This window comes from Drosophila kikkawai, chromosome 3R (assembly GCF_030179895.1).
Source record: "Drosophila kikkawai strain 14028-0561.14 chromosome 3R, DkikHiC1v2, whole genome shotgun sequence".
NCBI lineage: Eukaryota > Metazoa > Arthropoda > Insecta > Diptera > Drosophilidae > Drosophila > Drosophila kikkawai.
In genome coordinates, this window is record NC_091731.1 from 38,517,920 (window position 1) to 38,535,477 (window position 17,558).

Genomic DNA, 17,558 nt, shown 5'->3' on the forward strand with positions numbered 1-17,558 from the left:
GAGGGTTGAAGCGTCCAGAGATCCTTCAAGATCCTCTTCAAATAGACATAGACGTTGACATAAACACCTGGCCAACCACCGATGGACGTCGGAGGGTTACAGGCAAATAATGAGATAATGTTTGAGTAACGACGACTGTCCTGCCACAGGACCTGGCTGTAATTACAAAAGAGATATGGCGGAGATTATTGGAAATTACAGCGGGACATGAAAAAGGTCACGCTGCATCCCTCACCTCCCCCTTGTGAGGATTGAATAATGAGGATCGAGGAATGAGCAAGAAGAACTGATCATCGAGGACTGAAAACGAAGGACTGGATACCGAGGACAAAGCCAGCTCTTTGTCTGCCTTCCCGATATTTACCAAAAGCAAAGAAAACAGAAACAGAGAGGCCGAAAAAAAAAGAAACACGAAGAATTGGAAATGAGAAGAACAAGGGGATGGCGTTGGAGATTGGCATGGACATGGGGATGGCAATGGAGATGGAGAGGTGAGCAAACAGCGTATCCTGTACCCTTGCACAGACGTTGACTTTCATTATCTGTTGCGCCACTTTAGGCCACAGGGAAGACTGGGAGGGAGAAGGGGTAGGGTAAACTGAAAAAAAGGAGAGAGTGTTATATAAAAAAATAATTTACAATAAATTGTATTATTATTATAAATATTAGTGACAGCAAACTAGGGTTGTATAGCTTCTTTAAACATTGATTAGGTCGTAATCAGTAACCCATTTGCTGGTAGCTCATTTTGGGATTTATAGGAAAGATTATGCTTTGGACAAGAGCTCAAGCATAAGGCTTTCTCTTTTTTCTAAATAAATAAAATCAAAGAAATAAATAATTGTAATTGAAAAAAAATTCGAAATATTTATACAAGCTTTAGTTGTATTCGTTTTTAATGTTAAATTTTTCTCTGTGCAAAATGCCCTGGCATGCACATGAAATCTCAAGCACTTGGCGAGGAGGGAGGCTGCAGCCAGTTGAATAAAGGGCGTATTAAGCAGGGAGTACACAGAGCAGGATACAGGGAGTAAGGAGCAGGGAGTAGGCATTAGGGAACAGGGAACCGGGAGCACAAAGCAGGGATCTTCTACCCAAGCGAGGACGTGCTGCCTTGGCACAATTGCTCCGCCACAGGGTGCAGTCACTGCGATCAGTGGGATGTGGGATGGGACGGCAACGGAGATCGCGACTGGCACTCAGACTACGACTTCGAGGATCGCTGTCAGAGTCGTCGTCGGAGTCGGGAGTCGGGAGTCCCAGAGTTGCGGAGTCAGCCGTGTGTATCCAGCGAGGAAATGCCTCGCGAAGGGGGGAATCTCGGGACTTGAAAGTTATTTATTCTCTGGCGTTTCTCTCTTTACCCATGTGTGGTGGTGTTTTTTATACGATTACTGCTCCATTTGTGTGTGAGTGTGATCGTGTCAGAGGATACTTTTATGGCCAGCTCCACCCCTCGTTGCCCTCTTTTGATTTGCATTCCAATGTGTGTGCAGTTGCGGGCCCAACCCAGAAAGAAACTCAACTTGAAAGGCAACAATAAAGGCGATCCCTTTTCGGTTCGCTTCGGGGGCTTAGAGGGTGCAAAGATAAAGGAGAGAGAGATCGGGGAGAATCCGGGCGAGAATTGGCAGGAGAAAGAGCGGTAATTGTAACGTGCGAATTGCGAGCAGGGGAAATATTTTCAATTTGCTAAATAATATGTCATCCGACGAGCGGCAGCCACGACGATCAATCCTTGGGAACGGGAGTTGAATTTTTGATTGCCTTTCTTTTTTTTTTTTGTAATTTGCATACAGTGTGTTTCAGTGACCCAAGGCGTTAATAGGGACAATATATATAGAGGGAAATATACTTAAAGAAAAGCAGAAAAGGAGAAGTCTTTAAAATCGTATGGTTTCCTTGAAAAAATATACAACCATTTAATTAATTAATTAATTATTGTTTCCTTATTAAATACTATTTAATGTTCCTTTTTTTTTCTTATGAACATATATATATATGTCATTAACTTTTTTAATAATTTACCTTCTTAACTTTCAAAGAATTAAAAACTCAGAAACCTCCGTGCTTAATCTTCAATTGAATTCAATTCCCTACATCAATGAATGCCCTTTTTTCTGTTTTTGTTTTATTTTTCCTTATTTGGGGGTTGAGATATATCCCCCTTTCTACTTACTCCCTTATCGCTGGATCGCTTGATGGAAACATATTTCCTTTGAAATATTTGACCAGCCGAGCGCTGAGTTTGCGGCGTCATTAACCCTTCGCCCAGTTTCCTGATACATAAAACATTTTCTGGAGGAATCTTTTGGTGGGAAAGCCATAAAAAACGTTTGTTTTCTTCGCTTTTTGATTGCATTTTATTACGCACCGGGGCTCCTTGTGTTCCCCGGAAAGTAAGAGATTCAGGAGCCGAGATACTCGACGGGATTTTTAATGACTTTGACATGCATTCTGACCTGGATGTGCAACAGATTCTGGCCACCGGAGTGGGTCTGGCCAAGGACCTGAAACTGAAGAGTGTTTTCTGGGAAGTTCAGTTGTTTCCTTGCCTCAATGTCAACGACTCTCGGTGGCCATTTGAATGCCCCATGTTTACGACTTTTTGTCGCATTTCATTTCACTCCATTTGATCCGAGTTAATTTAGCAAAGACGACGGACCACCAGACATGGCCATGACAAGAAATCCTTTCCAAGAAACATAACCTAAGCGAACATGAAATCCATTTGTAAAACATGCTTTCGGCTTTGGCAATTCGAGGCCAAAGCAGGGGGGAGGCCACCACCACCGCCAGCAGTATAACCAAGTGCAGGTCCAACACCAAGTCCTCTCTGGTTCTCTGCTGGCGTGTGTGCTGGCCTCTGCCTGCCAAAGTCAGCCAAGCAGCTAGAAGATCCATCCACCGATCCACCAGCGATCCACCCATCCCAGACCCAGCCATTCATCCATCTCCGCGTCTATATCTATGTCTATTCCCCACAGCTGGAAAGTGGCGGAAGGCTCTCGTGTCTGTGTTGTTGGGTTGAATGAACCAAAAGAGAGCAATATGTTGCTGCACAGAGAGAAATTGTTAGTTAATTCATGAAATTATACAAATGGTTTTGATAAAAAATAATAGCTAACATATTTGGACTGCAAAATTTGTCCGTCCATTTATAATTATTTTATTATATAGTCATTATTTTCTTTGCCTGTAAAAAGTTGCTATTGTTGCAGTTGCTGATCTTGAATGCTAACTCTCTCCTGCGGCACTCGTGCGTTCCTTCAGCAATTTGCAACTGCAAACTGAAAACAGCAAAAGAAAACGGCAGCAGATGCCTGACATCGCAGCGCCCAAGACCAAGAGATCGCCTCTTGCCAATGTGGTTTGTATGCGAGTTCCTTCTTGGTCGGGGCGAATTACGTATACGGGCCAAGATTGTGGTCGCCAGCAAGGCTTCCTTCAGCTACCAAACTGAGAGATGCCTAGATGCTGCTTAGTTGCCCCCGAAGAAAACCGCAATGGAGCAAAGACAATTTCCTTGGCTGGCGGAAAGGCTAAGCTGGGCATGAATAACCATTTAAGTGCTTTCCCAGGCGGCGATCCTGAGAACTTGGCCGACAGGTGAGGCTTCCCACTTACCAAAAACAGAGGAAGGCCCAGGAAAATGCAGGCTTACAGAGAAGCCAGAGAATGCCTAGAGAATGAGGGAGAGAGAGAGATATATATATAAAGAGAGACAGGGAAAACGGAGACCCTTCATTAACCCAACCGTCACCTCCTCGGGAATGAGCTGGGCATTCAACTCTCAGTGGTGGAGTATCCACCCATCCGGACCCAGTTTTCACACAATATTTTCCTGTATCTTTCTGCTCTGTTTTTCAGCTTTTCCTGTTGCCAAGGTTTTTCCCTCCTCTTTGCTGTCTTTTTGATCGCATTTGCGCATGCGCACAATTTTCCCGTAACAATAGAGACACAGAAAAAGACTTCAAGAAGAATATATATGTATTTATATATATATATATATAAGAAAGCAAAAAGAGTTCAGTTCAAGTGCCTTTCTCCGAGGTCGAGAATGGACCAAGCTCCAGTCCCAGGCCCAGGCAGCTCCCGACCAAGACCCGTACCCATACCCAAGACCTTACCCAGACCTACTTCCCAATAAAAAGAAACGAGGAACTTTTTATGCGCGTTATGATGTGAAGAAGTCACATCCAACTTATTATGCACAGCACGGAGTCAGAGTCATTCCACGGAGCGTTGACAAATTCCTTCTTTAAGGCAAGAGGCAAGGGGAAAATAACATGCAGATTGCAGAGCTTTAGATGGATGAGAGTTAAGGATTTTGGGACATCCTTTATAAGCCAGGGATTGGTATATTTGGAGAGTCAGAAAAAATATATTAACTAATTAGTTATGAAAATAAAATCCTATAAAATTGCAGAGCTTTAGATGGATGAGAGTTAAGGATTTTGGGACATCCTTTATAAGCCAGGAATTGGTATATTTGGAGAGTCAGAAAAAATATATTAACTAATTAGTTATGAAAATAAAATCCTATAAAAATAAATATATACAAATTAGGATAGCAATTATATATTTAAAATAATATAAAATCATTAAATAGATGATCAATTAATTCTTAATAAATTAAACCTATCGTTAAAGCAATTTATCATTTATTTAGAATTTTTTTAATGGGTTCAGAATGCTTGATTGTTACCAGAGAATTTCCATCAATCTTTATTAAATACACATAATGGGTTTATTTTAATTACTAATTTTTTTCTGAGCTACATTATACTGGTATTTTGTTATATTTCATATTATTTAATTTGTTTACACGATAAAAATCGGTTCAAATAGAGATCTGACACCTCTGATATTGTTCTAGTTCTGTAATCATTTTCATCTTCAAATTAATACTTATAAAACTCTTAAGTCTAATATTATGACAATATAAAATGAAATTATTAAACAATATATTTTACATTTTACAATACATTTTTAATATTTTTTGGACAAAAATATATATATTCCCTATGTAAGGACAATGAATTCCCTGAGACAAACCCTCCTCAAAGCTATAAATAATATGTCCAAAACCAAGGGCAATTCCTCCTCCATCCGTCAGTCACTCCTTGCTCCAATTCCAAGGCACCTCAGGGCACGGGGACCCCAACTTTCGAAAACTGTACAACACAAAAGCCGAAAATAAACACAGCCAAAAATGCCAGGGGAAAGGCAAACAAGAGCCCAAAAACGACATACCCCCATCCGAGGTTCGAGATTCGAGGTCCCAGATCCCAAAACATTCGAAAAGTAACGTGCAACAAGCAGCAATGCAATGGTGGCGAGGACGAAAGGATTGCGTTGCCTCATCGCCAGATACAAACACACAGAGAGCCCTGTGTGGCATACACAGTATCCCTTTTTTCGTGGGATCCGCGACGAGGACAGGCAACAGGCAACCGGCCACAAATCCAACAGGTAGAGGCGGGCGCGACCGCAGCGGAGCAAACTGGTTTCACCAGATTCCAGAAGCGGCAGCCGATCCCAAGGAGCGGCGGCTCTGAGGACGCTCTGCTGTAGCTCTGTGTTGACTTTGGCCCCGTGGAAGGAGGCGACTCTCCAATCTCTGTGAGTGGCATTCGAAACCTGTTTGATCCTCTGGCCCGATGAGTTGGCGTAAAAGCAATTTTAATGTCCTGCTACCCAGGTCCATAAAGTCATGAATAATCGCCAATCGGACGTACGTACGTGCATGTAGGATGGAGGACACGAACGCTCGTCCCCTGATCCCATTCCCATTTCCAATCCCCTCCTGGTGATTTGTTTGCTTCCCCCATTCCATTTCTTGACTTTTTTGTGCCTGTCGATCCTTGAGAGCGTCACGACCACGCTTTGTGTCGACTGTACTCTTGGGGTTCGCTGTGGATTCCTTCGAGGAGAGAGAACGGAGAGCGCTCTGTGATTGATTTGATTGGAACAAAGGATCGTTGGGCTGATAAATGAATGAAGTATATATACACCACGAGAACTCATCAAGGATATTTTTTTTATTTAGGTATTTTAACCGAAGTTTACGTCTTTTACCGATTCCTTTTTATGAGATCGACCTGGCTACTGATGCAAATAAAAAAATGTATTCCTCAATGCGTTAAAAATTTCTAATTTTATATTTAGCAAGAGAATAAAAATCCCTGATGTTTAAAGAATTTAAAATATATATAAAATCTTCCCCCTCATCGGACGCCTTTATCCTATCCTTCAATTTCACTTCAACCCAATCCCGATTGATCCCCAACCCCTTTCCCAGAGCTCGATGCTAACTGTACGCCTCTGAAAAGGCAATCCCCACCGAGAAGGCGAGCAATGTCATGGGATCAGCGAAATTCTCTGGGCGATTCCTTGAAAAATCCTTTACTGATAAACACAAGTGCACTTCAGTTTCGAAATGCGATGACGGAGACAGAGGCGGCACAGCCAGATCCAGAGTCAGAGAGAGAAAGAGAAAAAGTTACTCCAGCTGAAGATCAAATATACATTTGAGTAAACAAGCGGAGCATTCCGATGAAAAAAAAAGGGATACTATATACATATGTGTAGCTATATGTGTATGTACATCCCCCGATTATGACGACGACCGGCGGTGTTTATTTTTCCCCACACAGCAAACAGAAATCCCAAGGCCCCCCGATCCGACAAGGAAGAGAGGCTATAACCCTTGAGAACTCTTGCGCGGATTGCCTCCTTGTGCGGCGTCTCCTTGGGCGCACAGAGAGCCACATTCCGCAGCCAGCAGTCGGCAGCCAGCATCCAGCTGGGCGGAGATCGCAGGCAAGATCACCAGAGATCAAGTGAAGGGTGCAGCAGCGTGCAGCGTGGAAAGTCCAAAGAAAAAGGATTGTGTTCCTCACTCGCAGTCGGCGTCGACAGAGGCAGAGGACTAGGCGATGCGCTACTGCCCCAAGAGGTGACGTCAGTTCATTGAACTCCCTCTGGCTCCCAGCCCAAGCAGCTTCTCTCAAACACACAAATACAAACAAAAGGCGGCGGAGATGCTAGGCCAACAAAGGATAAATAGTAGCTTAGAGGGAGATAAGATATTTAATAGATTTCATAGGAGAATCAATATTATTACATAGGAAAATATATGAAAAATAGATAAATTATCATGAATGAATAAGTATCCAGGAATTTTTCGTTGCTAAAAATCTTTAACATTATATAATTAGTTAAATAATCATACATTTAAGTATAGGTTATATAATAATGATTTTACAGATCAAAGCAAATTATTAGAATTATTTTACTAGGGCTTTAGGAGCAATTATTTTCCCATACTCTTCCGATACACAAATCTATCGGGAAAAAGTCCACACTAACAGCTCTTACTCACTTGGGGAGAGCCATCTCCGGTCTTTGGGATAGGACAACGACTGCTCTGTGTGGAACTCTCTGTGTCTAGGTATGTGTGCGCGAGCCAAGGAGTTTTTCCTGCTTTTCTTGTCGCATCCTACAGCCTACAGGCGCAGGCAGGCAGGCAGAGAAAACAGGGACCCGGGACTGGGGATCGGTTTTATTATTACAGCGGCAAAGTCAGAAGCAGAAGCTGAGGCAGGAAGGAAACCGCCTGCCTCCTCGTTGTCTTCGTCGATGATGCGCCTTATAATCCTCCGCGCTGCGAGGCTGGCATTTTCCAAGTAAAAATAGAAAATAGATAAAAATGCAATTTGTTGTGTATCTGTCGGCAACTTGTGGATAGACAAAGGAACAGGAATTCGCTCCTAAGATTGATTTTTGCATAAAAATAGAAAAGGGAAAATATCGAGTTCTGTTTGTGGAGTTTTCTTTTGATTTTTCTTTAATTTTATCCCTTCTCGAATCAAATTATTCAAGGCAAAAGTTAAGTGATTTTATTGATTTATTGCCCATGTGGGAACTTTCAATCCCGCTCAGAGTCCTGGCATAAGGAACTGATGCTGGCAATATGCTGGTGGTGAGCAGACGCAATGAAGATTGACACGGCCATGCAGGAGCACAGAAATAGCCACCGAAGTTACCCCCAAAAATGTGATTAGGGGAAGCACAGCCCTGCAGAAAGGACCCACATAAAGCCTTAAGTGCCACGAAAATAGAACGCCTGCATTCGACCAGAAGGAGCGGCTACCGATCGCACCCCCGCGCACCAAGGTTTAAGTTAGGGAGAACACTGGGAAAAATTATTATAAGTTGGTTGTTTTAATTTACAAGATACTTGTTTGATTTTATACAATATAAAAAGTATTTATTTCATGTTTAATCATTTATAAAATATATTTAGAAAATTTAGTTAAATATAGCTAAGTATTATTGTGGGTTTTTTTTAATTACTTAGAGCTTGAACTATAATTCCCAAATTAGTTGGGATACTGATTAACATGCTTAAAAGTTGTATATAATTATTAACCATTAAATCCTTTTATTAAATTTATCTTTTATATAAAAACCTTGGCAAAATATATTTATTTTCACTTCCAAAACATACCCCATATTTTTCTAAGTGCCGTTTTCTAATATTTTCAACCCCTGCTGACCTTTTGTTTATGTTTGTTAACCGCTTAACAGATTTTTATCGCAGCAGCAGCGCACAAATTACTCAACACCCAACACCAGAAATCCTAGAGGCAGGATTAAGATTCCTTCAGGATCGTATTCCCCAGAAAAAAAGGAGGTGTTCATGGGCGTGTCCTGTTTGCTATTCTCGGAACACACGCGTATCGCAGCACGCACATCTCGAGGATCAGAATTCAACCCACGTGAGCGGCGAGTGTCCTTGCTGGGCAGCTTCATTAATTCCCATGCAGCCTCATTGTCCTCTGATAGACTTCCTATTCATTGACTTTGGGACTCTCCGCCTTTCCTTTTCAGTGTTCTATCCTATCTTCGGGTTTCGTTTATCCCATCTCCCTGCCTTTGTTTGCTTCGTTTTCTTTGTTATTTTCGAGTTTTCCTTCAGGTTTTTCTCTTGTCCTGGGATCACTGAACTCCGATCGTAGGATCACCTCCACATGATGGCGGCCTAGACTGACTGTTTATAATTAGATGAACAAATTGAGGAGCGATTAACCATTTACCCATAGGGTTAATCTTTTATTCATCAGGAATTGGTTGTATATATATTTTGTAAAATGTGAATTTAGGCATAGGAAATGCTTCTGTAAAAGAGAGGGAATTCAATTTTGGGTTTTAATTGCTTTTAAATATTAAAAAAAGTTTATAATACATTATATATAAATTTAATATAATAAAAATATAATATATAATGTAATATTTTATATGTATTTTTAAATCAGAAAATCAGTTTTTTGAAAAATGTTTGCTTTAAAAAATTTGAACTTTATACTGAGAATATTTAAATTTCTTTGCAGCTAATAAGAAATTAAATAATATTTGAAGGCAGTCTATATTGAATATAAGAATATATTATAATTAATAAAATAATAATAACGTGTTTTATATGATTAAAATATCTGAAAAAAGTCAATTAAAATATGTTAAACACTAAACATAATATATATAACAATAATAATTATTTTTTAAACTTTTCAGAGAATTTTCTCACAAAATAAAATCCTAAGAGCTCGTAATAAAATTCACCTTTAAATAATATTTCGCATATCAAGGACTCTTATTGAGGCCTTTTCGAAACCAATTCCTTTCCCAGGCATATCGATCTTGCCCTCATCGAGGACTCCCTTCACCCAAAACGGTAGCATCCGCGACCCTGCATAATTTCGGTAAGTCGACCGAAGACAGGCGCGTGTTGTCTAGTGATTACGACTACTTTTGGGTGGAGGAACTGCATCAATTGAATCCGCTCAATTAAGGCAATCAATTCGGGAATGGGAAGGGGGATCCTTTACCCGCAGAATTCCCGAAATACTGAAAGTTTGGACGAGTTTTTAATTGAACGTAATTGCGGAGTGAAAAGGGGGTTGATCCTGCCCGAGAAGAGGGTCATTTGCCTAAAGAGTTTTTCCCGCCAGTTGCCGTTTTCCGTTTTCCCATGGCAACAACTGGGACCAAGAAGAAATCGAGCATTGAACCCTTTCTTCGCGTGGAAAGAGACATCGGGATAATGCCAAAAAGAGAGGCGAAGAGAGAGAGAGAGAGAGAGAGAGAGAGAGCGGATAATGAGGAAAATAGGAGACGCAGCAGGCGGAGTAATGGGAATGGGAGTCCGGGATGCACTTGGTTTTGCCACTTGGGCTCCACCACATGCACCCATTTCCATTTCCATTCACATGCACTTTTTGCTGTCTCCTCTTCTCTGCTCTCCTCTCTGCCTAGACAACCATTTCCCCATTTTCCTATTTTTCCTATATTTCCCCGAGAGTTGCCCTTCTCCACTCCGTTCCGTTCCGAGCGACTGCTAATGGATTCTACGCGGCACTCTTTTGCCTTCTCCTTGCTTTATCACTTGTCCACTTCACCATCGGTCCTCGCCAGCCAGGCCAGCCCCACTGAACTTGGCTACACTGTTGGAATTTTCTTGGAGATTAAAAATATGGAAATTCGTAAGATAAGTTTATAATAAGTTTATTTGGTCTATGAGTTAATTAATTAAAATTAAACTCTATATTTTTTGGTAATTTAAATATTGATTTGCTCATCTCTAGAATATTTTCAATATGATATTGAATGTGCTTTTTTTGTCAGACTTCCTCTCCCTTTTTAACATATTTACATACATTTTTTTCAGTGCACTCAACTCCTGGCATTGACTCCCATTCCATGGGTTTGTTTTTCCTCTGCATTTTCCTGCTGTTGCCGCTGCTCATTTGCCCCTTAGCCTATCGCACGTTGTGTTTTTCTCTCCTACATTTCCCTTGCGGCCTTAGGAAAAACTCTGCTGCTGTCCGCTTTCCATTCCTTTCCTCGGCTTACCCCGCTGGCATTTCCTTGTATTATTTACTAGTGATAAGCCTCTGCGGGTCTTCCGCCCCTCAGACGTCCGGGAGGATTTTAAAGTCATCGCCGGACAATGTCCCAGACTTGTGTGTGCCGCTGGCTCCCCAGCCCGACTGATAAGAGTCCACGAGGGCAGGCCCTGATGGTCAACGCCCCCGGAAAACCCACTGATAATGGAGCAAGTGTTCCTTTTGAGGACACTCCGTTTATCGATTCAAATATTTAACGACAACCCCCAACCATATCTATTTGTTTTTTTTTTATGGTTCCCTCATATCAGTAATTTCCCTAGATGTGCCAGGATGTGTGAATACAGCAAATATAATTGCCTTTGAGAGTACACTGCGAGAAAAATTGGGAATCTGTTAATAAACTTAAGATATACTAAGATTACAATAGTTAAAGTTACATGCTTGATATTTGGTGCCTAAAACAGTCTTTAAAAGGGTTTTATTTTAAACAATACTACAAGATTAGAAAAGTTCCTTAAGATAGGATCTATAAATCTTTTTCTTTAATTTATTTATTATATTATAATTATTATTTTTAACAATTGATAAGAATTTGTATACTTTGTAATTTATCTTACTATGACTATGATAACTAACATATAGCCTTAATATATTTATATTCTACTTCATGAATTATTTTACAAATCAAAAGCTATATGAACTTAATTTTTAAGATAACAACATTTTAAATACCTTTTTTAATTTCTAAAATATAAATTTAAATTTCCGCCAAATAAGTTTTTATAAAATCCCATCTCTAAACCGCGAAAAACTTGTAAGGTTTCACTCGCCAAGTGAAAAGAAAAGCGACCACAGTTTGGAAAGTCTTTTCCGTGCAAACAGTCTCTTTTCTTTACAAGATGCCCTCTGAAATCCAGGAATTCTTTAAAAAGAAAACAATTTTCCTAACAGGAGGCACAGGTTTTTTGGGAAGAGGTAATTGGATAATTATTATTATTCTTTTATTATTTTATTACCTTAGCTCATTTTTTTAACCACTCATCGAAGTTATTATTGAAAAACTCCTGCGAACAACGGAGCTTGAGAGGATCTACGCACTGTTCAGAGCCAAGCGGGGTCTCTCCATAACAGAACGCCTTTTAAGCTGGCGGAAGGATCCTGTGAGTGAACACCAAAGATCTAAAAGCTGGTTAACAGTCCTTCTCCAAAATTACAAAAGGTTTTCGCGGAGCTGCTGAGAATGAAACCAGAGGCTCTGGAAAAAGTTACTCCCATCGCTGGGGATTGCTTACAGCAGGATCTGGTCATCAGTAAATCAGACCAAAGGCTTCTGATCTCCCAAGTGCAGGTGGTTATCCATAGTGCTGCTGTTATTCGACCCGATGAAGCCCTTCACATGGCTCTAGCCACCAATGTGCGTGCCACCCGGAGGATGCTAGAGTTGGCCAAGCAAATGATCCATCTCGTGTCCTTTGTCCACGTGTCCAGTGCCTACTCCCAGTTACTAAAGTGTCCTGTCGAGGAGAGGTTTTATCCCGAACACTTGAGCTGCAGTTCGGACCGGATTCTGGCTGTGGCTGACCTGCTTGGCGATGAGCTGCTGGACAAGCTAACCACAGTCCTGGTGGGATCCTTTTCCAACACCTGCCTCTACACAAAGGCTTTGGCAGAGGATGTGATCCAGAGAGAGGCAGATGGCTTGCCGTTGTGTGTCCTTCGATCAGGGTTTAGTAAGTCTTTGATAAAAAGGGATTGTATATAACTAAAGCTATCCTTCTTCCCAGTAATGTCCACCTACAAAGAGCCTTTGATAGGCTGGACAGGCCATGTCTCCGGGCTCTTGGGCCTCCTGGTGCCCATTCTGGGAGGAGTGATGCGCGTAACGCAGGCGGATCGCCGTGCCCACTTTGCTGCAGTGCCAGCGGATTTCAGCGCCAGCATGGTCCTGGGTTGTGCCTGGAAAACTGCTAAAAACCTACGAGAACAAGGAAAATCCCCTACCATTTACACCCTGGCTCCCAGCCAGGAAAACCCTTTGAGTTTTGGGACCTTGATGGATTGCTCTCTTTCCCAACGCGATCGTATTCCCCCCACAAAAATGATGTGGTATCCCTTCCTTCTGTGCTTCTCTTCTGGATTTTTCTACCAACTGGCCACCTTTTTCCTACACATTCTGCCGGGCTACTGCCTGGATACCTTGCTGCGCCTGCAGTGGCGTGAGTCTGTCCTGCTGAATCTATACGAAAGGATCCATAAGAACATTTCCGAACTGGCTCCATTTTGTAATTATTCCTGGAACTTTCGCATGGACAACACTCGGGATTTAATTGATGCCATGTGTGAGCAGGATCGCCAACTGTACGATTTTGACATGGGTGAGCTAGACTGGCAGGACTACTTCCGGTGCGTCATAGAAGGAATGCGTCTATACGTAGCCAAGGATCTGCCTACAGCTGAGTCTTATGGCAAGGGTTTAAGGCTCAAAAAGCGGTGGGTAATTGGCGAATTAATTTGGAAAATTTTCCTTAGGGATTAAAGAGTTCCTTTTCTTTACAGGCTGAAGATTCAACACTATGTTTGCTGTGCCTTGCTGGTCTCAGCAATAGGCTATGTCCTGTGGCAGCTGGCAGAAATGGTTATTGAAAGCTACTTTTAGATTTTAATATATTTTTTTGAAACAATTATATGCATTTTTTTATAACATAACTTAAGGAAAATCCCTTGAAAATAGCAAATATTTTTTTAAATTAAATAATCTTTAATATAAGATAGTTTTTCACTTATAATTGACTTTACCTCAGGAAAACTCTATTACTCTGATTCTCCCTGCTTTCTTCCAGTGCAGATAACAGTTCCTGCCTGTTCGGGGACCTGGCAAAGATAAGCCCTGGGGTCTGGTTTGCCTCCGCAGGACGCTTATCAGGAATTATTGATCCGTTTATCAGGGGCGACTTATCGGCAACAGGACTCATTCCCAGCCTTCCTCCCGATAAGGAGGCACTGTATCGATTCCGCGGCGAGTGTACTCTTGTACTTTCCCTTCTCGGCTCGTCACTTTTTCTTTTTTTGGCTCACATATGGCATTATCAACGGATCGGTCTTTACCTTGGCCAAGTGTTACCTTGCCCAGAACGTGAGCATTGGCTAACTGCTCCAATTATTCGCGAAATTCGCTTTGCTATATATATCTGCTGTTGTTGCAACATTCGCGGCATTTCTTGCTAACTCAGTAAATGTGAACCGGCCCCCAGGTGGAGTGCCCGTGCCTGTGCCACTGCCCCTTCCCCATGCCCTGCTCTTCCCCATGTCAGCCCTGGAGGTCTCTGCATGGATGTGTTGTGCTGCTCAAGAACCCCCTGGTTAATTGGGTCATCATTGTCGCAGAAAACGCACAGCAGCAGATACACACACAGAGCGAAAAAAAAACACAAAAACTGAGGCAGCAAAAAGACAGATCGCTGAGTTTCTTTTCCCTTTGACCATTGGAAATATATTGGATAACTTCTTAAGAGATATATATACCCTAAAAGGCAAGACTTGGGTTCCGTTTCACAATAAGTTCACAAAATATGGGTTATTTTCGGACCCGACTATGGAAAGAAAATCGATAGAACCGCTAAATAATCCACTAAAGATTTAAAAAACTGAAGTCCAAATTGTATAATGAATTTAGAAAAGTTTATCCAAAAATTGTAAACACAATTTTAACATATAAACAAGAAAGGAAGCTAACTTCGGCACGCCGAAGTTTGTATACCCTTGCAGATATTATTTCATTACATTTTACCTATACTTATTATGTTTACAGTTTGACAGTTACAGTTTTGCATTTCCAGCTTTACATTTTCCCTACATCTACCGATCGTTTCTATGGCAGCTATATGATATAGTTGTCCGATTTTTATGAAATTGATACCAAAATTCTAGAATAATAAAATAAGCTTATATCTCAGAGTAGATAAAAATACGTTGAAAAACAACGAATCTATAAATTTTTGTCTATTAATTTTCCGATCGTTCCTATGGCAGATTTACCATATAGTCGTCTGATTTTCATAAAACTTTTACCAAAATTCAGAAATAATATAAAATGGTCATATCTAAAAAATGGTGCAAAAATGTTGAAAAACAGCTAAGTTATAATTTTTTTTCTAAAAATATATCGAACATTTGTATGGCAGCTATATGATATAGTCGTCCGATCCGGCCCGTTACGACATATATAGCAGTGAGAGTATATAGAAGAATATACACAAAGTTTCATTCAGAAAGCTTTAAAACTGAGGGACTAGTTTGCGTAGAAACGGACAGGTGGACAGACGGACAGACGGACAGACGGACAGACGGACATGGCTAGATCGACTCGGCTGTTGATGCTGATCAAGAATATATATACTTTATAGGGTCGGAAAGGTCTCCTTCACTGCTTTGCAAACTTCTGACTGAAATTATAATACCCTGCAAGGGTATAAAAACTGAAACATTATAAAATAAATATAGAAAAGTTTACAACGAAAAAAAATAGAATTTATTTAGTGAATAAAGTTCAATGTTAGTGTCCACCTTTAAATTGTTTACAATTTTTCTTAATTTGCTTAGATTTTCAAGTAATATTATTTTAGCTTCTAGTCGATAATCTAACAGAAAACTATTTACATATTTCACCTTTATACTTAGATATACTATACACATATGTAGGTGCCATAGGAACCCTAGGAATATGTAGATATACTCATACAAATATTGTAAAACCTCAACAAATTTCTAGTCAATTGAAAAGAAAATTTTAGTACATTTCAAAAACAACAATTTATAATAAATGAGAAAAGAAGCCGCTTTGCCCTAAGACAGATCGAAAGGAAGATGACCCAAGCAGAGGCCCATAGCTGAGCTGCTCCTGCGATTGTAGTCTGTTCCCCGGGAATTTTAGCACAGCCTCCGTCGCCCTCCACGACTCCCTCGTTAAAGTTCATATTCTCCAATCCGTCTTCGAAAATTTTGATATCGTCTTCATCGAGTCTAAACCTGTCTATTGTGAATTTCGTCGACGCTTTTTCGGTGGTATTAAAGGAGCCATAGAGTTTAGCTGTCGCGCCCATGCCCATTACCTGGATATATGGTAGAATAAATCAAGGGACATGTAACATAAAAAGTGAACTTACAATAACCAGGGAACCCAGGACCAGGAGTACTTCGTGCCTCATCCCCGCCATGGGCTTGTTGGGATTCGAAATTTTAAACTAAAATTTTGTTTTTATTTTTGTTTTAACTTTCGAAATTTATTGACAAATGTATGAGGTGTTGCTTTGGTCAGAGTGTAATTTAAGAAATTCAGAAATATTAAAAAAAAAAATTATTTACCCCATTATAATAGCAAAGGGTGGTGAAAACACCTAGTTTTTCCGCTAACAGGTTCTTAGAGGTTCTCTGAGAAGAAAGATAAAAATGCTTGGGCGGAGTGTGCTGCCAAAAGTAACTGGAACTGGGTAACAGCAAACCAACCACACACACGCTGGCACAGCCACTTGGCCAACACACAGAGCCACTTGGCTGAAATGAGCGGCTCAAGGTCATCACGCCACACAAAAAGAAACAAAACGCAGACGTAGATCGAGGTGGAGATGGAGATGGAGGCAGAGACGGAGAAAAATGCTGCAGAAATGTCTTGACGTCTAACTGCAGCCAAAGTCGCACTTGCAGTCGTCGTCGTCGTCGTCGAAGTCGTCTCTTGGTGGCCTCGAATCCGCTGCAGCTAAAGTCCAACATCAGCTAAGACCCCGCAGCAACATCAACACAGCTCCCAGCGGGGCAAAAAGCAACAAAGCGGGCTTACGAAATCACGAGCTGTGAGTATTTGAATTGAATGAGCCACGAAGATCGTGGGTCTTTTTTAGGGGGAGGTTGGGAATAGTACTAGCATTGGTGCACTGCAGAAAAAATACTAACAAGATCAGTAAAAAATGTATTAGGAATTTAATTAAAAATAACATCACCTTAGCAAATTCTTTAAAAGTCACTTTTTTACATGAATAAAACTCTAAAATTCAAAACTTTTCTCCCCCTGCAATTTATAAAGTTATAAACTCCCAGGCATTATATATACTATATATACAAAGCTGAACACTTCTAAAGAGAGAGACATGTATGCATACATGGATAAAGAAAAGCTTCGAGCTGAAAAAAATATTCACACAGTGTTTCAATTGCACTTCACAAGGGAACGAGCCTCGGTGTATCTGTGAGATACATCTCTTTCAATCATTACAAAATTGTAAGACTTCCCAGCTCCCTCTCTCTCGCTCCCTCTGTCGCTCCCTATCTCTTGTCTGTGTCTGTCCAAACAAGTCCTACGTACAAATCAATGGAATGCTAGCTCGAACGCCGATCAAAAAAACCGCAAAACTGCCCATGCCCAAAGCCAGCAACTCCTCAGATCATCAGCAACATCAACAACATCAGCAGCAACAACTAAATAACAACAAATCAGGAAAGCATTACAACTTATGCCACGAAACTTGTAATGCCCTTAAAAAATTTTAGGAAATTTAAACGTTGTTTAATGAACTTTACCTTAATTAAAAAAAAAAAAAAAGGTTTCAACGTCGTTTTCTGGAGCTTACAAAAACATATCATGTGACGCATATG

General features: G+C 40.8%; 1 protein-coding gene and 1 long non-coding RNA gene across 2 annotated transcripts; one reads left to right on the plus strand and one right to left on the minus strand.

The window, feature by feature from the left end:
* Positions 1-11,791: 11,791 nt before the first annotated feature.
* LOC108084903 (fatty acyl-CoA reductase wat-like) lies at positions 11,792-13,569 on the plus strand. The gene is made up of 5 exons (XM_017181298.1): positions 11,792-11,888; positions 11,961-12,073; positions 12,133-12,643; positions 12,698-13,403; positions 13,470-13,569. Exons 1-5 carry the CDS (start codon positions 11,813-11,815, stop codon positions 13,567-13,569), a joined length of 1,506 nt encoding a protein of 501 aa, XP_017036787.1. The 5' UTR covers positions 11,792-11,812.
* Positions 13,570-15,473: 1,904 nt separating this feature from the next.
* Positions 15,474-16,789, minus strand: LOC108084934 (uncharacterized). Its single transcript, XR_011445378.1, has 2 exons — positions 16,076-16,789; positions 15,474-16,021 (listed from the first exon to the last, which is right to left on the minus strand). It is a non-coding gene; the product is annotated as an uncharacterized lncRNA (long non-coding RNA).
* Between the last annotated feature and the right edge of the window lie 769 nt (positions 16,790-17,558).